This window comes from Hemitrygon akajei, chromosome 12 (genome assembly GCF_048418815.1).
Source record: "Hemitrygon akajei chromosome 12, sHemAka1.3, whole genome shotgun sequence".
Classification (NCBI taxonomy): domain Eukaryota; kingdom Metazoa; phylum Chordata; class Chondrichthyes; order Myliobatiformes; family Dasyatidae; genus Hemitrygon; species Hemitrygon akajei.
The window spans coordinates 6,715,315-6,730,404 of record NC_133135.1 but is presented as its reverse complement, the minus strand read 5'-3'; the positions used below and the strand labels follow the sequence as shown (position 1 = coordinate 6,730,404).

Here is a 15,090-nt window from a genome sequence, read left to right as displayed (position 1 = left end):
GTTGCAGATTTTGTTCCCTGATTCAAGAAAGAGAGTAGAGATAACCCTGGAAATTATAGACCAGTGAATCTTACTTCAGTGGTTGGTAAGCTGATGGAAAAGATCCTGAGAGGCAGGATTTATGAACATTTGGAGAGGCATAATATGATTAGGAATAGTCATCATGGCTTTGTGAAAGGCAGGTTGTGCCTTATGAGACTGATTGAATTTTTTGAGGATGTGACTAAACATGTTGCTGAAGGTAGAGCAGTAAATGTAGTGTATATGGATTTCAGCAAGGCCTTTGACAAGGTGCTTCATGCAAGACTTATTGAGAAAGTAAGGAGGCATGGGATCCAAGGGGACATTGCTTTGTGGATCCAGAACTGGCTTGCCCACAGAAGGCAAAGAGTGGTTGTAAACAGGTCATATTCTGAATGGAGGTCAGACACCACTGGTGTGCCTCAGGGATCTGTTCTGGGACCCCTTCTCTTCATCATTTTTATAAATGACCTGGATGAGGAAGTGGAGGGATGGGTTAGTAAATTTGCTGATGACACAAAGTTGGGAGTGTTGTAGATAGTGTGGAGAGCTGCCAGAGGTTACAGCGGGACATTGATAGGATGCAAATCTGGGCTGAGAAGTGGCAAATGGAGTTCAACCCAGATAAGTGTGAGATGGTTCATTTTGGTAGGTCAAATATGATGGCAGAATATAGCATTAATGGTAAGACTCTTGGCAGTGTGGAGGATCAGAGGGATCTTGGGGTCCGAGTCCATAGGACACTCAAAGCATCTGTGCAGGCTGACTCTGTGGTTAAGAAGGCATATGGTGCATTGGCCTTCATCAACCGTGAGATTGAGTTTAAGAGCCGAGAGGTAAATTTACAGCTACATAGGACTCTGGTCAGACCCCACTTGGAGTATTGTGCTCACTGTTGGTCACCTCACTACAGGAAGGATGTGGAAACTATAGAAAGGGTGCAGAGGAGATTTACAGGAATGTTGCCTGGATTGGGGAGCATGCCTTATGAGAATAGGTTGAGTGAATTTGGCCTTTTCTCCTTGGAGCGACATAGGATGAGAGGTGACCTGATAGAGGTGTATAAGATGATGAGAGGCATTGATCATGTGGATAGTCAGAGGCTTTTTCCCAGGACTGAAATGGCTATCATGAGAGGGCACTGTTTTAAAGTGCTTGGGAGCAGGTACAGAGCGGATGAGATGTCAAGGGTAAGTATTTTACGTAGAGAGTGCTGACTATGGAACGGGCTGCCGGTGACGGTGGTGGAGGCGGATATGATAGGGTCTTTTCAGAGACACTTGGATAGGTATATGGAGCTTAGAAAAATAGAGGGCAATGGGTAACCCTAGGTAATTTCTGAAGTATGTACATGTTGGGCACAGCATTGTGGGCCGAAGGGCCTGTATTGTGCTGTAGTTTTTCTATCTTTCTATGTTCTAAATGCTCTTCATTTGACAAGCCTTTCAATCCCAGAAGACATACCTGAAGAAACTTTACTGTAGGGAGAATTCGGCTTTGCAAAGCAGTCCTCGGTACTTGTAGAGTGCATCAAATAACTCATAACAAACAGACTGTCAGAGTTAGCATTAAGTTTTGCATATTCGTAGCACCGACCATAGATACATTGTGGAGACCAAGGCACATTTACTATGACCTAAGTAACAAAGAGAAATTACAATAAGTTAACTCTGTTGGAGGTTGGCTCTGTAGCATAATGGTGAGTGTAACACTATTACTGCACCAGTGACCCAGGTTCAATTCCAGCCGCTGTCTGTAAGGAACTTTTATGTTCTTGTGACCATGTGGGCTTCCTTTGGGTGCTTCAGCCTCCTCCCACATTCCAAAGAGTTACGGGTTAGTAGGTTATTGGTCTCTTGAGTGTAACTGGGCAGTGCAGGCTTGTTGGGCCGGAAGGGCCTGCTACCATGCTGTAAATCTAAATAAAAACAGAAAAAAATCTTATAAGTACTGTGACTATATCTACCCCCTGTACCTAATCAAGTTGCCACTGAGTGTATGTTCATGGTTTTCTGCTGCTATAGCCCGTCCACTTCAAGGTTCGATGTGCCGTGCATTCAAAGATGCTCTTCTGCACACCACTGTTGTAACGTGTGGTTATTTGAGTTACTGTTACCTTCCTGTCAGCTTGAACCAGTCTGGCCATTCTCCTCTGACCTCTCTCATTAACAAGACATTTTTCACCCACAGAACTGTCACTCACTGGATGTTTTTTGTTCTTCACACCATTCTCTGTAAACACTTAGAGACGGTTGTGTGTGAAAATGCCAGGAGATCAGCAGTTTCTGATATACTCAAACCACCCCATCTGGCACCAACAATCATTCCACAGTCAAAGACATTTCTTCCCCATTCTGATATTTGGTCTCAACAACAACTATACATCTTGACCATGTCTGCATGCTTTTATGCATTGAGTTGCTGCCACATGATTGGCTAATTAGCTATTTGTGTTAAAGAGCAGGTGTACCCAACAAAGTGGCCACTGCATGTTTGTACAATCACATCTGCATGAAATTCATGGGAATTGCTAGTTAATTTTGATCAGTTTTCAGTCTTAATTTTTTTTCTTTCATTGAATCTCAGGGTTATATATGGAGATATATATGCATGTACTTTGATAATAATTTTACATTAACCTTTGAGTTTACTTTGAAATTTGAATAATTAAATTAAGTTTCTGATATCCCAGATAAGGTCAGGAAAACCATTAAAGTCCCAGAGATTCAGTCAATACGATGCATTGCATCTTCAACTTAATAGTCAATGCATTAAGTTCCCTGGACTTGAGGGATTGGGTTAAAGACAGACTTTTTTTTGGAGTATAGGAGACTGAGGGTGAACTTACACAAATCTATGTTTATAAACCATCTTATATATGTAAGGGCTTCTCTGTAATGTTCACTGTTGAGGTAATGGTTTCTCTGTAGCAGCAATGTTTGGGTTATAACTAGAGATAATGGGTGGCTATCTAATGGGAGAAATGTTATTCTTTCTTCTGTGTCTGGAAGCTGTTGGTTTCATGGGCTTTTGCCAGAAGGTGCAAGGGGAATGATGAGAGGAGACGTGACTTGAGAGAGTCAGCGGGCCGCCCAACTGGGTGGACTCTGGGGGTCAGTGACGCTCGGAGGAGATCAAATAGTGGCTAGAAGATCTTGCTGAGTGAGCTCCAATGATTTGTGCACGGACTGTTTAATAAGATTGGGGCCCTTTTATATTTTGTTTCTCTGCTAACCACATAGTCAAAGTAAGAGTTATAAATCTCAATCGTTTAACCGCATATTGTGTACTGTTCATTATTTCTGGGTACTGATTTGAAATGGGGCACATCGCAAAGCATCCACCCAAACGAGATTTATTAAGTTTGGCCGGGCAGGGGAGGTTATCACCCCTGAGATTAAGCCGCTAGGGGAAGCGAGTGTTACATATATTTATATTTATTGTGTTTTTTATTATTGTGTTCTTTATCTGATTTGTTTTGAGCTGCATAATAATTATTTCATTCTCCTTTACACTTGTGTGCTGGAAATTACAGGGTGGTGAGTTGTAAGGTGCTCCTTCCCTCTGCTGGCCTGCAGGTCTACCTTGGGCAAGGTGTAGCACCTGCCTAGCCCCCCTCCACTCTCACCCCCATGGATCAGGGTCATGTGAAGCCATGGGAGCAGGTGGTGGATGGTCGTACAAGCAGCTGGTGAATATCACAAGTCCTGGTTGTGCGACCACTGACACCAGGCAGACAATCTCTGAAGAGAATTAGTAATGGTTGGGTCACCCATCTTGTAAAGACACCGCCCAGAAGAAGACAATGACAAACCACTTCTGTAGAAAAATTTGCCAAGTACAATCAAGTTCAGGGAAAGATCAGGATTACCCATGTCACATAATGAAGAAACTGGAAATGACATGAAACAATTTTGAATTTTGAATATAGTAGTGTATAAAATAATGGGACATTGACTGGGTGAATTCAGACTTTCTCCCAGGAAAAGTGAATAAACTAGAAAATGGGTTGTCAAAGATGTCTAACCATGGCTTCTGGAGGTGGGCAGTGGAGGGCTCTGCTTGGTTCTAGCTAGTGATGTTCCAGGGGGTGCCCGTGCCTGGGTAATTCCTGAGAAAGAAAGTGTGGTGTCAATGGATTCCAGCACCATTGGGCACAGCAGGGGATAGATGTCATCTTAGATTGTCAAACATCTAAGAGGAGTATAACCTTGTCATGGTTTGGAGGCTTCTGTGATCCAGTGAGCTATGGTGGCTGGAGTCAGGGCTTTATGCTTAGGCTCTTGGTAGGGTCACCCATACCAAAGAGGTCAAAGAGTAGAGGCCAGACGAAGTGTGGTCCACCAGTCCTCCAGGTTTGGAGGTTCAGTTGAGGGATAACCATCCTGATTGGTAAAACAGCATCGTTATGGGAACAGCAATGAAGAATCCTTCTACATCTGAGTGCGACGGTATTCCACCTGGGACCGGCGTGACCGACAGTGGTGAAAACTGAGTGGAAACTACTGGCACGATGAAGGAAGCCCTGAACACTGTCAGGAATGGAGGACCTTCATTGCTGTCCTATACACCTGTGGCAAAATTGCCAGTAAGTAAGATTGAGATAAGGACATCTTAATTTATGTTAGTCACTATGATTGTCTCTGTATTGTTATAGAATCATAGAATTATAATTTTATAATAAATGTATTTTTGTAATTGAAAAAAGGAAAGGGAATAAAAAGCTAGAGGTCAGAGATTCAAGGTGAGATGGGAAAGATTTAATGGGAATCTCAGATTGGTGGAACATCTGGGTAGTCTCTAACCTGATAGCATGAGCATTGAATTCTCCAACTTCCAGTAATTGCTTCCCAGTCCTTCTTCCCTCTCTTTCCATTCCCCATTCTGGTTCCCCTCTCACCCTTCTCTTATCCTCGCCTGGCTATCACTTCCCCAGGTACCCCCCTCCTTCCCTTTCTCCCATGGTCCACTGTCCTCTCCTGTCAGATTCCTTCTTCTCCAGCCCTTTACCTCTTCCACCTATCATGTTTAACTTCTTACTTCATCTGCCCTCTGGCACCCACCTGGACGAACCTATCACCTAGCTTGTCCTCCTTCTCATCATCCCACCTTCTGATTTTGGCTTCCTCCGCCTTCCTTTCCAGTCCACGGAAGGGAATTGGGAGAAACGTCGACTGATTATTCCTCTCTGTAGATGCTGCCTGACCTGCTGAGCTCCCCCAGCATTTTGTGTGTTGTGAAACGCTGGGGGCCGGGGGGGGAGGGCATGGTTGACAGCCCGCCCTGCATTTCTAATGACCAGCACTGTTTATTATTGTGTTAAAATGCTTTTGTGGGATTATAGAACAGAGAAATTTACAGCCCTTTGTGCCGACCATGTAACCTACTGTAGAGACTGCCTCGAACTTCCCTAATGCATATTCCCTCTATTTTTCTAAACTTCATATATCAATCTAAATGTCTCTTAAAAGACCCTATTGTATCCACTTCCACCACCACCGTCGGCAGTGCATTGCATGCACCCACCACACTCTGTGTGAAAAATTTACCCCTGACATCTGCTCAGTACGTATTTCCAAGCATGGCGGGAAGTTCAGTTCATTTATTGTTACATTTTAGCTAGGGTTATACAGCAATTCCCTTGTGTAACTGTAACTGGAGTGTGTGACGGTCACCTCCCCAGTCTGTACCGAGACTGGTTGGGTTTACTCTCTGGTCATGGTGCCCGATCTCTTCTGTGTTTATCACAATCAAACTGCTGTTGAGTTAACGAGCTTCCTCATCTGTCATTATGGACCAAATGTTCGCCACACTATGCTACATGGGGGTTTGAGGAACAACCTTTTCACCCAGAGGATGGTCTGTGTATGGAATAAGCTGCCAGAGGAAGTGGTTGAAGCAGGTACAGCAATGATTTTTCAAAGATATTTGGATAGGAAAGGTTTAGCGGCATGTGGGTCAAATACAGGCAAGCAGATTTAGATTAAATTGGAATCTTGGTTGGCATGGACCAGGTGGGCTGAAGGACCTGTTGCTGTGATCTATAACTCAACATTTTGTTTTCATGATGATTACCTGATTTATGTAGAGTCAAATGAGGGCACAGCCTTGGAATAGAGGGATGTCCATTTAGAACAGAGATGAGGAGGAATTTCTTTAGGCAGAGGGTGGCGTATCTGTGGAACTCATTGTTGTGGAGGCCAGCTCATTCGGTGTACTTAAGACTGAGGGTGATAGGTGCTTGATTGGTCGGGGTGTCAAAGGTTATGGAGAGAAAGCAGGAGATTGGGGTTGAGAGGGATAATAAATCAGCCATGATGGAATGGTAGTGTGGACTCGATGGGCTGAATGGCCTAATTCTGTTCCTATGTCTTTGGGTCTTATGGTCTTAAGGACTCTTGACCTCACAATCTACCTTGTTATGACCATGCACCATATTGGCTGTCTGCACTGCACTTTGTGACTGTAACACTTCATTTTGCATTCTGTTTTTGTTTTACCTTGTACTGCCTCGATGCACTGTTGCAATTTAATGATGCGTTTGGACAGTATGCAAGACAACGTTTTTGTTTTCAATCCATACAGGTCATTTCAGCACATCAGTATGACAAGGTAGAACAACGGAAAGGCAATAACCAGATAGCACATTACGGGAGAGAGTGCCTGGGGTGGGAGGGCTCCATTGAGGGGAAGTCGAGGGAACACGCCCCAGTCCTCATCAAGGGATCAGCAGTGGAAAAGTGAGCAGTTTCGTGTTCCTGGGTATGAACATCGCTGAAGATCTATCCTAGGTCCAATATATTGATGCAATTACGAGTGCACGGTAGTGGCTATACTTCATTCAGAGATTGAGGAGAATTGGAATGTTACCAAAGACACTGATAGATTTCTACAGATGTACCATGGAGAGTGTTCTAACTGGTTGCATCTCTGTTTGATATGGCGGAGGGGTTCTCAATGCACAGGATTGGAAAAAGCTTCAGAAAGTTGTAAACTCAGCTCCATCATAGGCACTAGCCTCCCCTCCATTGAGGACATCTTCAAAAGACGATGGCTCAGAAAGGCGGCAGGATCCCATCACCTAAGACATGCCCTCTTCTCATTGCTGCCCTCAGGAAGGAGGTACAGGAGCCTGAAGACACACACTCAGCATTTCAGGAACAGCTTCTTCCTCCCCACCGTCAGGTTCCTGAATGAACCCATGAACACTACCACAGTATTTTTGTTTGCTTTCTCTCTCTCCACTACTAACCACAATTTACTAATCCTAACCCGTACATCTTCGTAACGTGGGAGGAACTCGGTGCAATTGGACACATGCAGTCACGGGGAGAACATGCAAACTCCTTACAGTCAATGGTGGGAATTGAACCCCCGATCAGTGATGGCTGGCTCTGTAACAGCATTAAGTTTACAACACGTTCAAATGGAATCAGATCCCAATTTCCATATTTAAAAAAAAAAATCATTTTGCCATCATGCTTAATTGGAGTCAAAACGCATCACATTTAACAGTAACAGCTCATTACCTTAGACTGGGATATTTCTTTGTGAAACGCTGTGAAGATTTGTTGAACAGCTTCAGTTATTTTCTGGGATTCAGGAGAATATTTGGTGACGACCTGATCCAAATGTAGGTTGATTCCATCCATCTGATTTGTCTTCACCAACTTCACTTGTTTATTGACCCATTCACTCATCTTCTGTTTAGTCCATATTGTATTGACTGGTGGTATGGTTACTGATGGTAAGACCATAAGACATAGTAGCAAAATGAGGCCATTTGGCCCATTGCATCTGCTCTGCCATTCCATCATGGCTGATTTATTATTGCTCTCAACCCCCTTCTCCTGCCTCCTCCCTGTAGCCTTTGATACCTTTACCAATCAAGAACTTATCAACCACCGCTTTAAATATACCCAAATGACCTGGCCTCCACAACCATCCATGGCAATGAATTCCACAGATTCACTACTTCCTGGCTAAAGAAATTCCTCCTCATCTCCGCTCTAAAGGGTTGTTCTTTGTGCCCTCTGGTCCCTGGTTCACCACTATAGGAAACATCCTCTCCACATCCGCTCTATCTAAGCCTTTCAGTATTTGACGTTTCAATGTGAACCTCCCATTCCCATTCTTCTAAGCTCCAGTGAGTAAAGGCCTAGAGCTATCAAACGTTTCTCATATGTTAACCCTTTCATTCCCGGGATCATTCTTGCCTTCTTGATCATCTCCAATGGCAACTGGTTGGAATGGACTTGCAGGAAGTCAAAGAGTAGATCTGGAACAATATGATGCACAGTACAGGCCCTTTAACCTACTTTAAGATCAATCTAACCCTTCCCTTCCACATAGCCCTCCAATTTTCTATCATCCATATGCCTATCTAAGAGTTTCTGAAATGCTTCTAACATATCTGCTTCTACAACCATGCACCCATGGGTCCATGCACCCATACTCTCTGTGTGAAAAAAATCTATCTCCGACACACCCCTTCTATATATTCTCCTCCATTCTCCTTAAAATTATGCTCCCTCATATTAGCCACTTCTACCCTGGGATAAAGTCTCTGGCTGTCTACTTGACCTATGCCTCCTATCATCTTGTACACGTTTACCAAGTCATCATTCATTCCCCCTCCCTCCCTGCCCTAGCTCGCTCAACCCATCCTCATAAGCCATGTTCTCTAATCCAGGCAGCATCCAGGTAAACGAGAGGAAATCTGCAGATGCTGGAAATTCAAGCAACACACACAAAATGCTGGTGGAACATATCAGGTCAGGCAGCATCTATAGGAAGAAGCTCTGTCGACGTTTCGGGCCGAGACCCTTCATCAGGACTAACTGAAAGAGAAGATAGTAAGAGATTTGAAAGTAGGAGGGGGAGGGGGAAATGCGAAATGATAGGAGAATACCGGAGAGGGTGGGGTGAAGCTAAGAGCTGGAAAGTTGATTGGCAAAAGGGATACAGAGCTGAAGAAGGGAAAGGATCATGGGACGGGAGGCCTAGGGAGAAAGAAAGGGGGAGGGGAGTACCAGAGGGAGATGGAAAAGAGGCAGAGTGATGGGCAGAGAGAGAACAAAAAGGGGAGAGGGGAAAATAAATATATCAGGGATGGGGTAAGAAGGGGAGGAGGGACATTAACGGAAGTTAGAGAAGTCAATGTTCATGCCATCAGGTTGGAGGCTACCCAGCCGGTATATAAGGTGTTGTTCCTCCAACCTGAGTATGGCTTCATCTTGACAGTAGAGGAGGTCATGGATAGACATATCAGAATAGGAATGGGATGTGGAATTAAAATGTGTGACCACTGGGAGATCCTGCTTTCTCTGGTGGACAGAGCGTAGGTGTTCAGCGAAACGGTCTCCCAGTCTGCGTTGGGTCTCACCAATATATAAAAGGCCACACCGGGAGCACCGGATGCAGTATACCACACCAGCCGACTCATAGGTGAAGTGTCACCTCACCTGGAAGGACTGTCTGGGGCCCTGAATGGTGGTGAGGGAGGAAGTGTAAGGGCAGGTGTAGCACTTGTTCTGCTTACAAGGATAAGTGCCAGGAGGGAGATTGGTGAGAAGGAATGGGGGGGGAGGGGGTTGAATGGACAAGGGAGTCGTGTAGGGAGTGATCCCTGTGGAGAGCAGAAAGAGGGGGGAGTCTGGACAAAGATTTGACATTCTCTGACCAATGTCACCTCTTGGCTGATTTATTGACTGATTCCTTCCATGGCTGATTTATTATCCCTCTCAACCCCATTCTCCTACCTTCTCCCTGTAATCTTTGATATTGTGACTAATCAGGAATCTACCAACCTCCACTGTTAATGACTGCCAATGAATTTCACACATTCTCCATCCTCTGGCTAGATACATTCTTCCACATTTCTGTTTTAAATGGGTGTCTGTCTATTCTGAGGCATCTGATCCTAGACTGCCCCACTATAGGAAACATCCTCTCCACATCCAGTCTATCTAGGCCTTTCAATATTCGATAGGCTTCAATAAGATCCTCCCTTATTTTCTAAACTCGGTTAAGTACAGGTCCAGAGCCATTAAATGCTCTTAGCATAGTGACCCTTTCATTCCTGGCATCATTCTTTTGAACCTCCTCTGGACCCTCTCCAATGACTTCAGGAAGCAGAAAGATACAATACTTTAATAAAATCGGTTACCTCTCATAAGCAGTTGTACACCTTTTGCATGGGCGTGACAGAGGAGTTCAGGGTCATATTGTTGTGAGGCTACAATAATTGTGATGTTTGACCACATGTAATGCTTCCAGTCCTTTCCTTCATTGTCAAAGATGAGGACCTGCTTCAACATAAGGGCTGTAGTTACACCTTTACACAAAGATGAAAGACCGTTTCCCTGATCTACAGCACATTGCACAGTCAGAATCAGGACCAGGTTTGTTATCACTGGCATATGTCGTGAAATTGTTGCTTTGCAGCAGCAGTACAGTGAAATACAAAATACTAAACCATAAATTACAGTAGGAAAAAATATTTAAGTACTGCAAAAAGAGTAAACATTCTGAGGTGGTTCATGGACTGTTCATAAATCTGATGGCCAAGGGGAAGAAGCTGTTCCTGATACATTGATGGGGGAATTAGAGGTCAGATTAAGGTTTAGGGACGGGAATGTGGTAGAGTTAGTGGTCAGATTAGGGTTTAGGGACAGAAATGTTGGGTGTTAGAGGTCTGATTAGCGTTTTGGGCTAGGGATGTGGGGAGTTAGTGGTCAGATTAGGGTTTAGGGATGGGGATGTGGGGAGTTAGAGGTCAGATTAGGGTTTAGGGATGGGGATGTGGGGAGTTAGTGGTCAGATTAGGGTTTAGGGATGGGGATGTGGGGAGTTAGAGGTCAGATTGGGGTTTAGGGATGGGGATGTGGGGAGTTAGAGGTCAGATTAGGGTTTAGGGATGGGGATGTGGGGAGTTAGAGGTCAGATTAGGGTTTAGGGACGGGGATGTGGGGAGTTAGTGGTCAGATTAGGGTTTAGGGATGGGGATGTGGGGAGTTAGAGGTCAGATTGGGGTTTAGGGACGGGGATGTGGAGAGTTAGAGGTCAGATTAGGGTTTAGGGATGGGGATGTGGGGAGTTAGTGGTCAGATTATGGTTTAGGGATGGGGATGTGGTGGAGTTAGAGGTCAGATTAAGGTTTAAGGACAGAAATGTAGGGTGTTAGAGGTTTGATTAGCGTTTCGGGCTAGGGATGTGGGGAGTTAGTGGTCAGATTAGGGTTTAGGGATGGGGATGTGGGGAGTTGGAGGTCAGATTAGGGTTTAGGGATGGGGATGTGGGGAGTTAGAGGTCAGATTAGGGTTTAGGGACAGGGATGTGGGGAGTTAGAGGTCAGATTAGGGTTTAGGGATGGGGATGTGGGGAGTTAGAGGTCAGATTAGGGTTTAAGGACAGAAATGTAGGGTGTTAGAGGTCCAATTAGTGTTTCGGGCTAGGGATGTGGGGAGTTAGTGGTCAGATTAGGGTTTAGGGACAGGGATGTGGGGAGTTGGAGGTCAGATTAGGGTTTAGGGATGGGGATGTGGGGAGTTAGAGGTCAGATTAGGGTTTAGGGATGGATGTGGTGGAGTTAGAGATCAGATTAGGGTTTAGGGACAGGGATGTGGTGGAGTTAGGGTTTAGGGATGGGGATGTGGTAAGTTAGAGGTCAGATTAGGGTTTAGGGATGGGGATGTGGGGAGTTAGAGGTCAGATTAGGGTTTAGGGATGGATGTGGTGGAGTTAGAGATCAGATTAGGGTTTAGGGACAGGGATGTGGTGGAGTTAGGGTTTAGGGATGGGGATGTGGGAAGTTAGAGGTCAGAATAGGGTTTAGGGACAGGGATGTGGTGGAGTTAGAGATCAGATTAGTGTTTGGGGACAGGGATGTGGGGAGTTAAAGGTCAGATTAGAGGTTAAGGACAGGGATGTGGAGGAGTTAGAGGTCAAATTAGTGTTTAGAGACAGGGACATGGGGAGTTAGAAGTGAGATCTCTGCTTTCCGCTCTGCATTCGAAGAGCAGCAAAGTGGACATTGGTATGAAGGAGATCTGTTGTTGTTGGTCTGTCCTAGGTTGTTGCAGATCAATGAGAGCAGGAGGTATGAAGAGGTGCAAGTCTGGGTCGGTCAACGCACTCGTAGCTGGAGCTGTGGGGCTCCATCATCGTCTCATCTGGGTAGTTCTGGTCACCTACCTACAGTCAGGACACACCTCTCCCTCAATATCTAAAAACCAAAAGAGCTGATTGGGGATTACAGGAGGAACTGGGAAAGGCTCAGCCCAATCAACAACAATGGGTCTGTAGTTGGGAGGGTGAGTAGTTTCAAGTTCCTTGGTATACACATGACCAAAAACCTCAACTGGACTGTACACACTGGCTATGTAGCAAAAAAAACACAACAGCATCTCTTCCACCTCAGGTGACTGAAAAAGTTCGGCACGAGCCCCCAAATCCTCAAGACCCTCTACAGGGACACCATTGAGAGCATCCTGACTGGCTGGGAAACTTTTAACTCGCAAATCCCGTCAAAAGGGCATGATTCATTATAAAGTGGAATAGTAAGATTTTCAAAGACTATTAGCTTGAGGTTATGCAGGAATGTGCTAATTTTAAACAAGCTTTGTTAGAATTATTTTTATTAAGGGTTAACTGTCCCTTGGCTACCTAGTTTGTCTGAGAATCTCATTAAAGATGGACCCTTTGAACTGTTTCATTGGAATGCTGAAGCCTAACGATTTTTTTTAAAATTTCAAAGCTAACTGCTTATCCTTTTTTTTAATGAAGATATAAGATTAAATGTTTAATGTCTTTCAGAATGAATAATGGTAACTTTTACTTTTGGCAAACCTTTGTAACCAATTTACTTTTATATTTTTTTAATACTATATTTTTGAAATACAAGAATTGAATATCTTGTCTGGAAATTCTTTAGACTAGGTTGGAATATAAACAACCTGAAACTATTTGGAGCAATCACCAGGTTTTTTGGGGGGGTTGTTCCTAGTTGTAGATGTCGGCTTCCTATCGGTCGACTTTCTTTCTTTGGGAGGAAGGTGGGGTGATGGTTTTTTTTTCTCAGAAGCTGTTTTCAATTTTTTTAGCCAACTTGTTCCTTTGTTACCATTTCTCAAGGTCTATGGATTGGTTTTAACTTACATTTTAACCCTTTCTTTAAATTATGCTAAAAATGGACCAAACTATTAATCTACTCAGTTTTAATGAGAAAGGGTTAAATCACCCTGTCAAACGTAATAAGATTTTTGCTTATATCAGGAAATTTAAGGTCCCTTTTATTTTTTTACAAGAAACTCACATATGCAAATGTGATAATCTACGTTGAAATGGACTTTGCTTTCATTCGTCTTTTCAGGCCAAATCTAGAGGAGTTTCAATTCTTATAGATAATACACTTTCCTTTGTCCAACATAAAGTAGTCTCTGATACTAATGGACATTTTGTTATAGTTTCAGGAAAACTAGATAATAAATTAATGGTATTTGCCAATGTGCATGCCCCCAATGTAGATGATCCAGGATTCTTTGAGCATTTTTTTTGTTTCTACCAAATCTGAGTCTTTATTCATTGGTGATGGGATGAGATTTTAACTGCTGGCTGGACCCAATCTTAGACCGATCATCTTCTAAACCATTGTCTCTTAACAAATTAGCTTTTTTCTTTTTTATTGAAATGTGGCATTGTTGATGTTTGGTGTTTCTTACATCCTTTAGATAGGGAGTACTCATTTTTTCCCCAAGTTCATCATACATATTCCAGGATTTATTATTTTTTTATTGATAGTCAAATAATTTCATCAGTTCATTCCTGTGAATATAAAGAAATTGCTGTTTCAGATCATGGTCCTGTACTTCTATCTTTAAATCTCCCTGGTTTTCCTCAAACAAACAGAATTTGGCATTTTAATACAACTTTATTATCTGATAGGGAAGTTTTTATATTTCTAGAGATGTATATTATATTATTTTTGAAGAGAATAGAAAGGAAGAGACTTCTAATCTTATTGTATGGGACACTTTCAAGGCCTATATTAGAGGACAAATTATTTCTTATACTGCGAGTGTTAAGAATAAAGCTAATAAAGAAAGAATTGAACTAGCCAACCAACTGAAACAATTGGATCAAAAATATGCTATAGCTCCAGATCCTGTTTTATATAAAAGATGTGTTGAAGTTAAAACTAAATATGATTTTCTGTTAACATAACCAATTGAAACTCAACTTCTTAAAGATAAAACTCAATTTTACATTCATGGAGATGAATCAGGCAAAGCATTGGCCAAGCAATTAAAAACTTCTGTAGTTAAATGACAAATTAAAGAAATTTACAAAACTAATGGTGATAGGACAACTGATCACTCTGAAATAAATGATACCTTGAGAGAATTCTATTCTAAACTTTATAGTTCTGATTCCCCTAAAGATAATACTGTAATGAACAATTATCTAGACCAAATAAATATCCCTGCTCTTTCTGCAGATAACTGCAAACAGATGGATCAACCCATTTCTTATGAGGAAATTGCTGAGGCTATACATTCATTACACTCGCGGAAAGCTCCGGGCCCAGATGGATTTTCTGGAGAATTTTATAAGGCTTTTTCTTTGTTAATTATATCGCAATTACACTAAGTCTTTTTGGATTCTTTCAAACTGGGTAGCTTGCCTCAATCTTTCTATCAAGCTTCTATTTTGCTTATCCTAAGGAAGAGCAAGGACCCAACTGAATGCTCTTCATGTAGGCTAATTTCATTACTCAATGTTGCTACTAAAATTCTGGCTTGTAGGATTGAAAATATTCTACCTTCTATTATTTCTGATGACCAGACTGGTTTTATTAAAAACCAACATTCCCATTTTAATGTACTATTTGTTATTTACCCTCCATCCCAGGAGATATCAGAATGTGTGATATCCTTAGATGCTGAGAATGCCTTTGATCGGGTTAAATGGAATTATTTATTTAAAACCTTAGAAAAATTTAATTTTGGACCAGATTTTATTTATTGGATTAAATTAATTTATTTATCTCCTTCTGCCCAGGTTGTTACT

At 42.8% G+C, this 15,090-nt stretch overlaps 1 protein-coding gene across 1 annotated transcript in view; it reads right to left on the bottom strand.

Moving 5' to 3' along the window:
* The window catches only part of LOC140737428 (di-N-acetylchitobiase-like), a 35,654-nt gene that overhangs the window by 13,744 nt on the left and 6,820 nt on the right, over positions 1-15,090 (bottom strand). The window contains exons 2-4 of the mRNA XM_073063915.1: positions 10,190-10,328; positions 7,551-7,762; positions 1,486-1,657 (exon numbers count right to left, since the gene is read on the bottom strand). Of these exons, the coding sequence (XP_072920016.1) occupies positions 1,486-1,657; positions 7,551-7,762; positions 10,190-10,328 (523 nt within the window). The remainder of the gene's footprint in view (positions 1-1,485; positions 1,658-7,550; positions 7,763-10,189; positions 10,329-15,090) is intronic.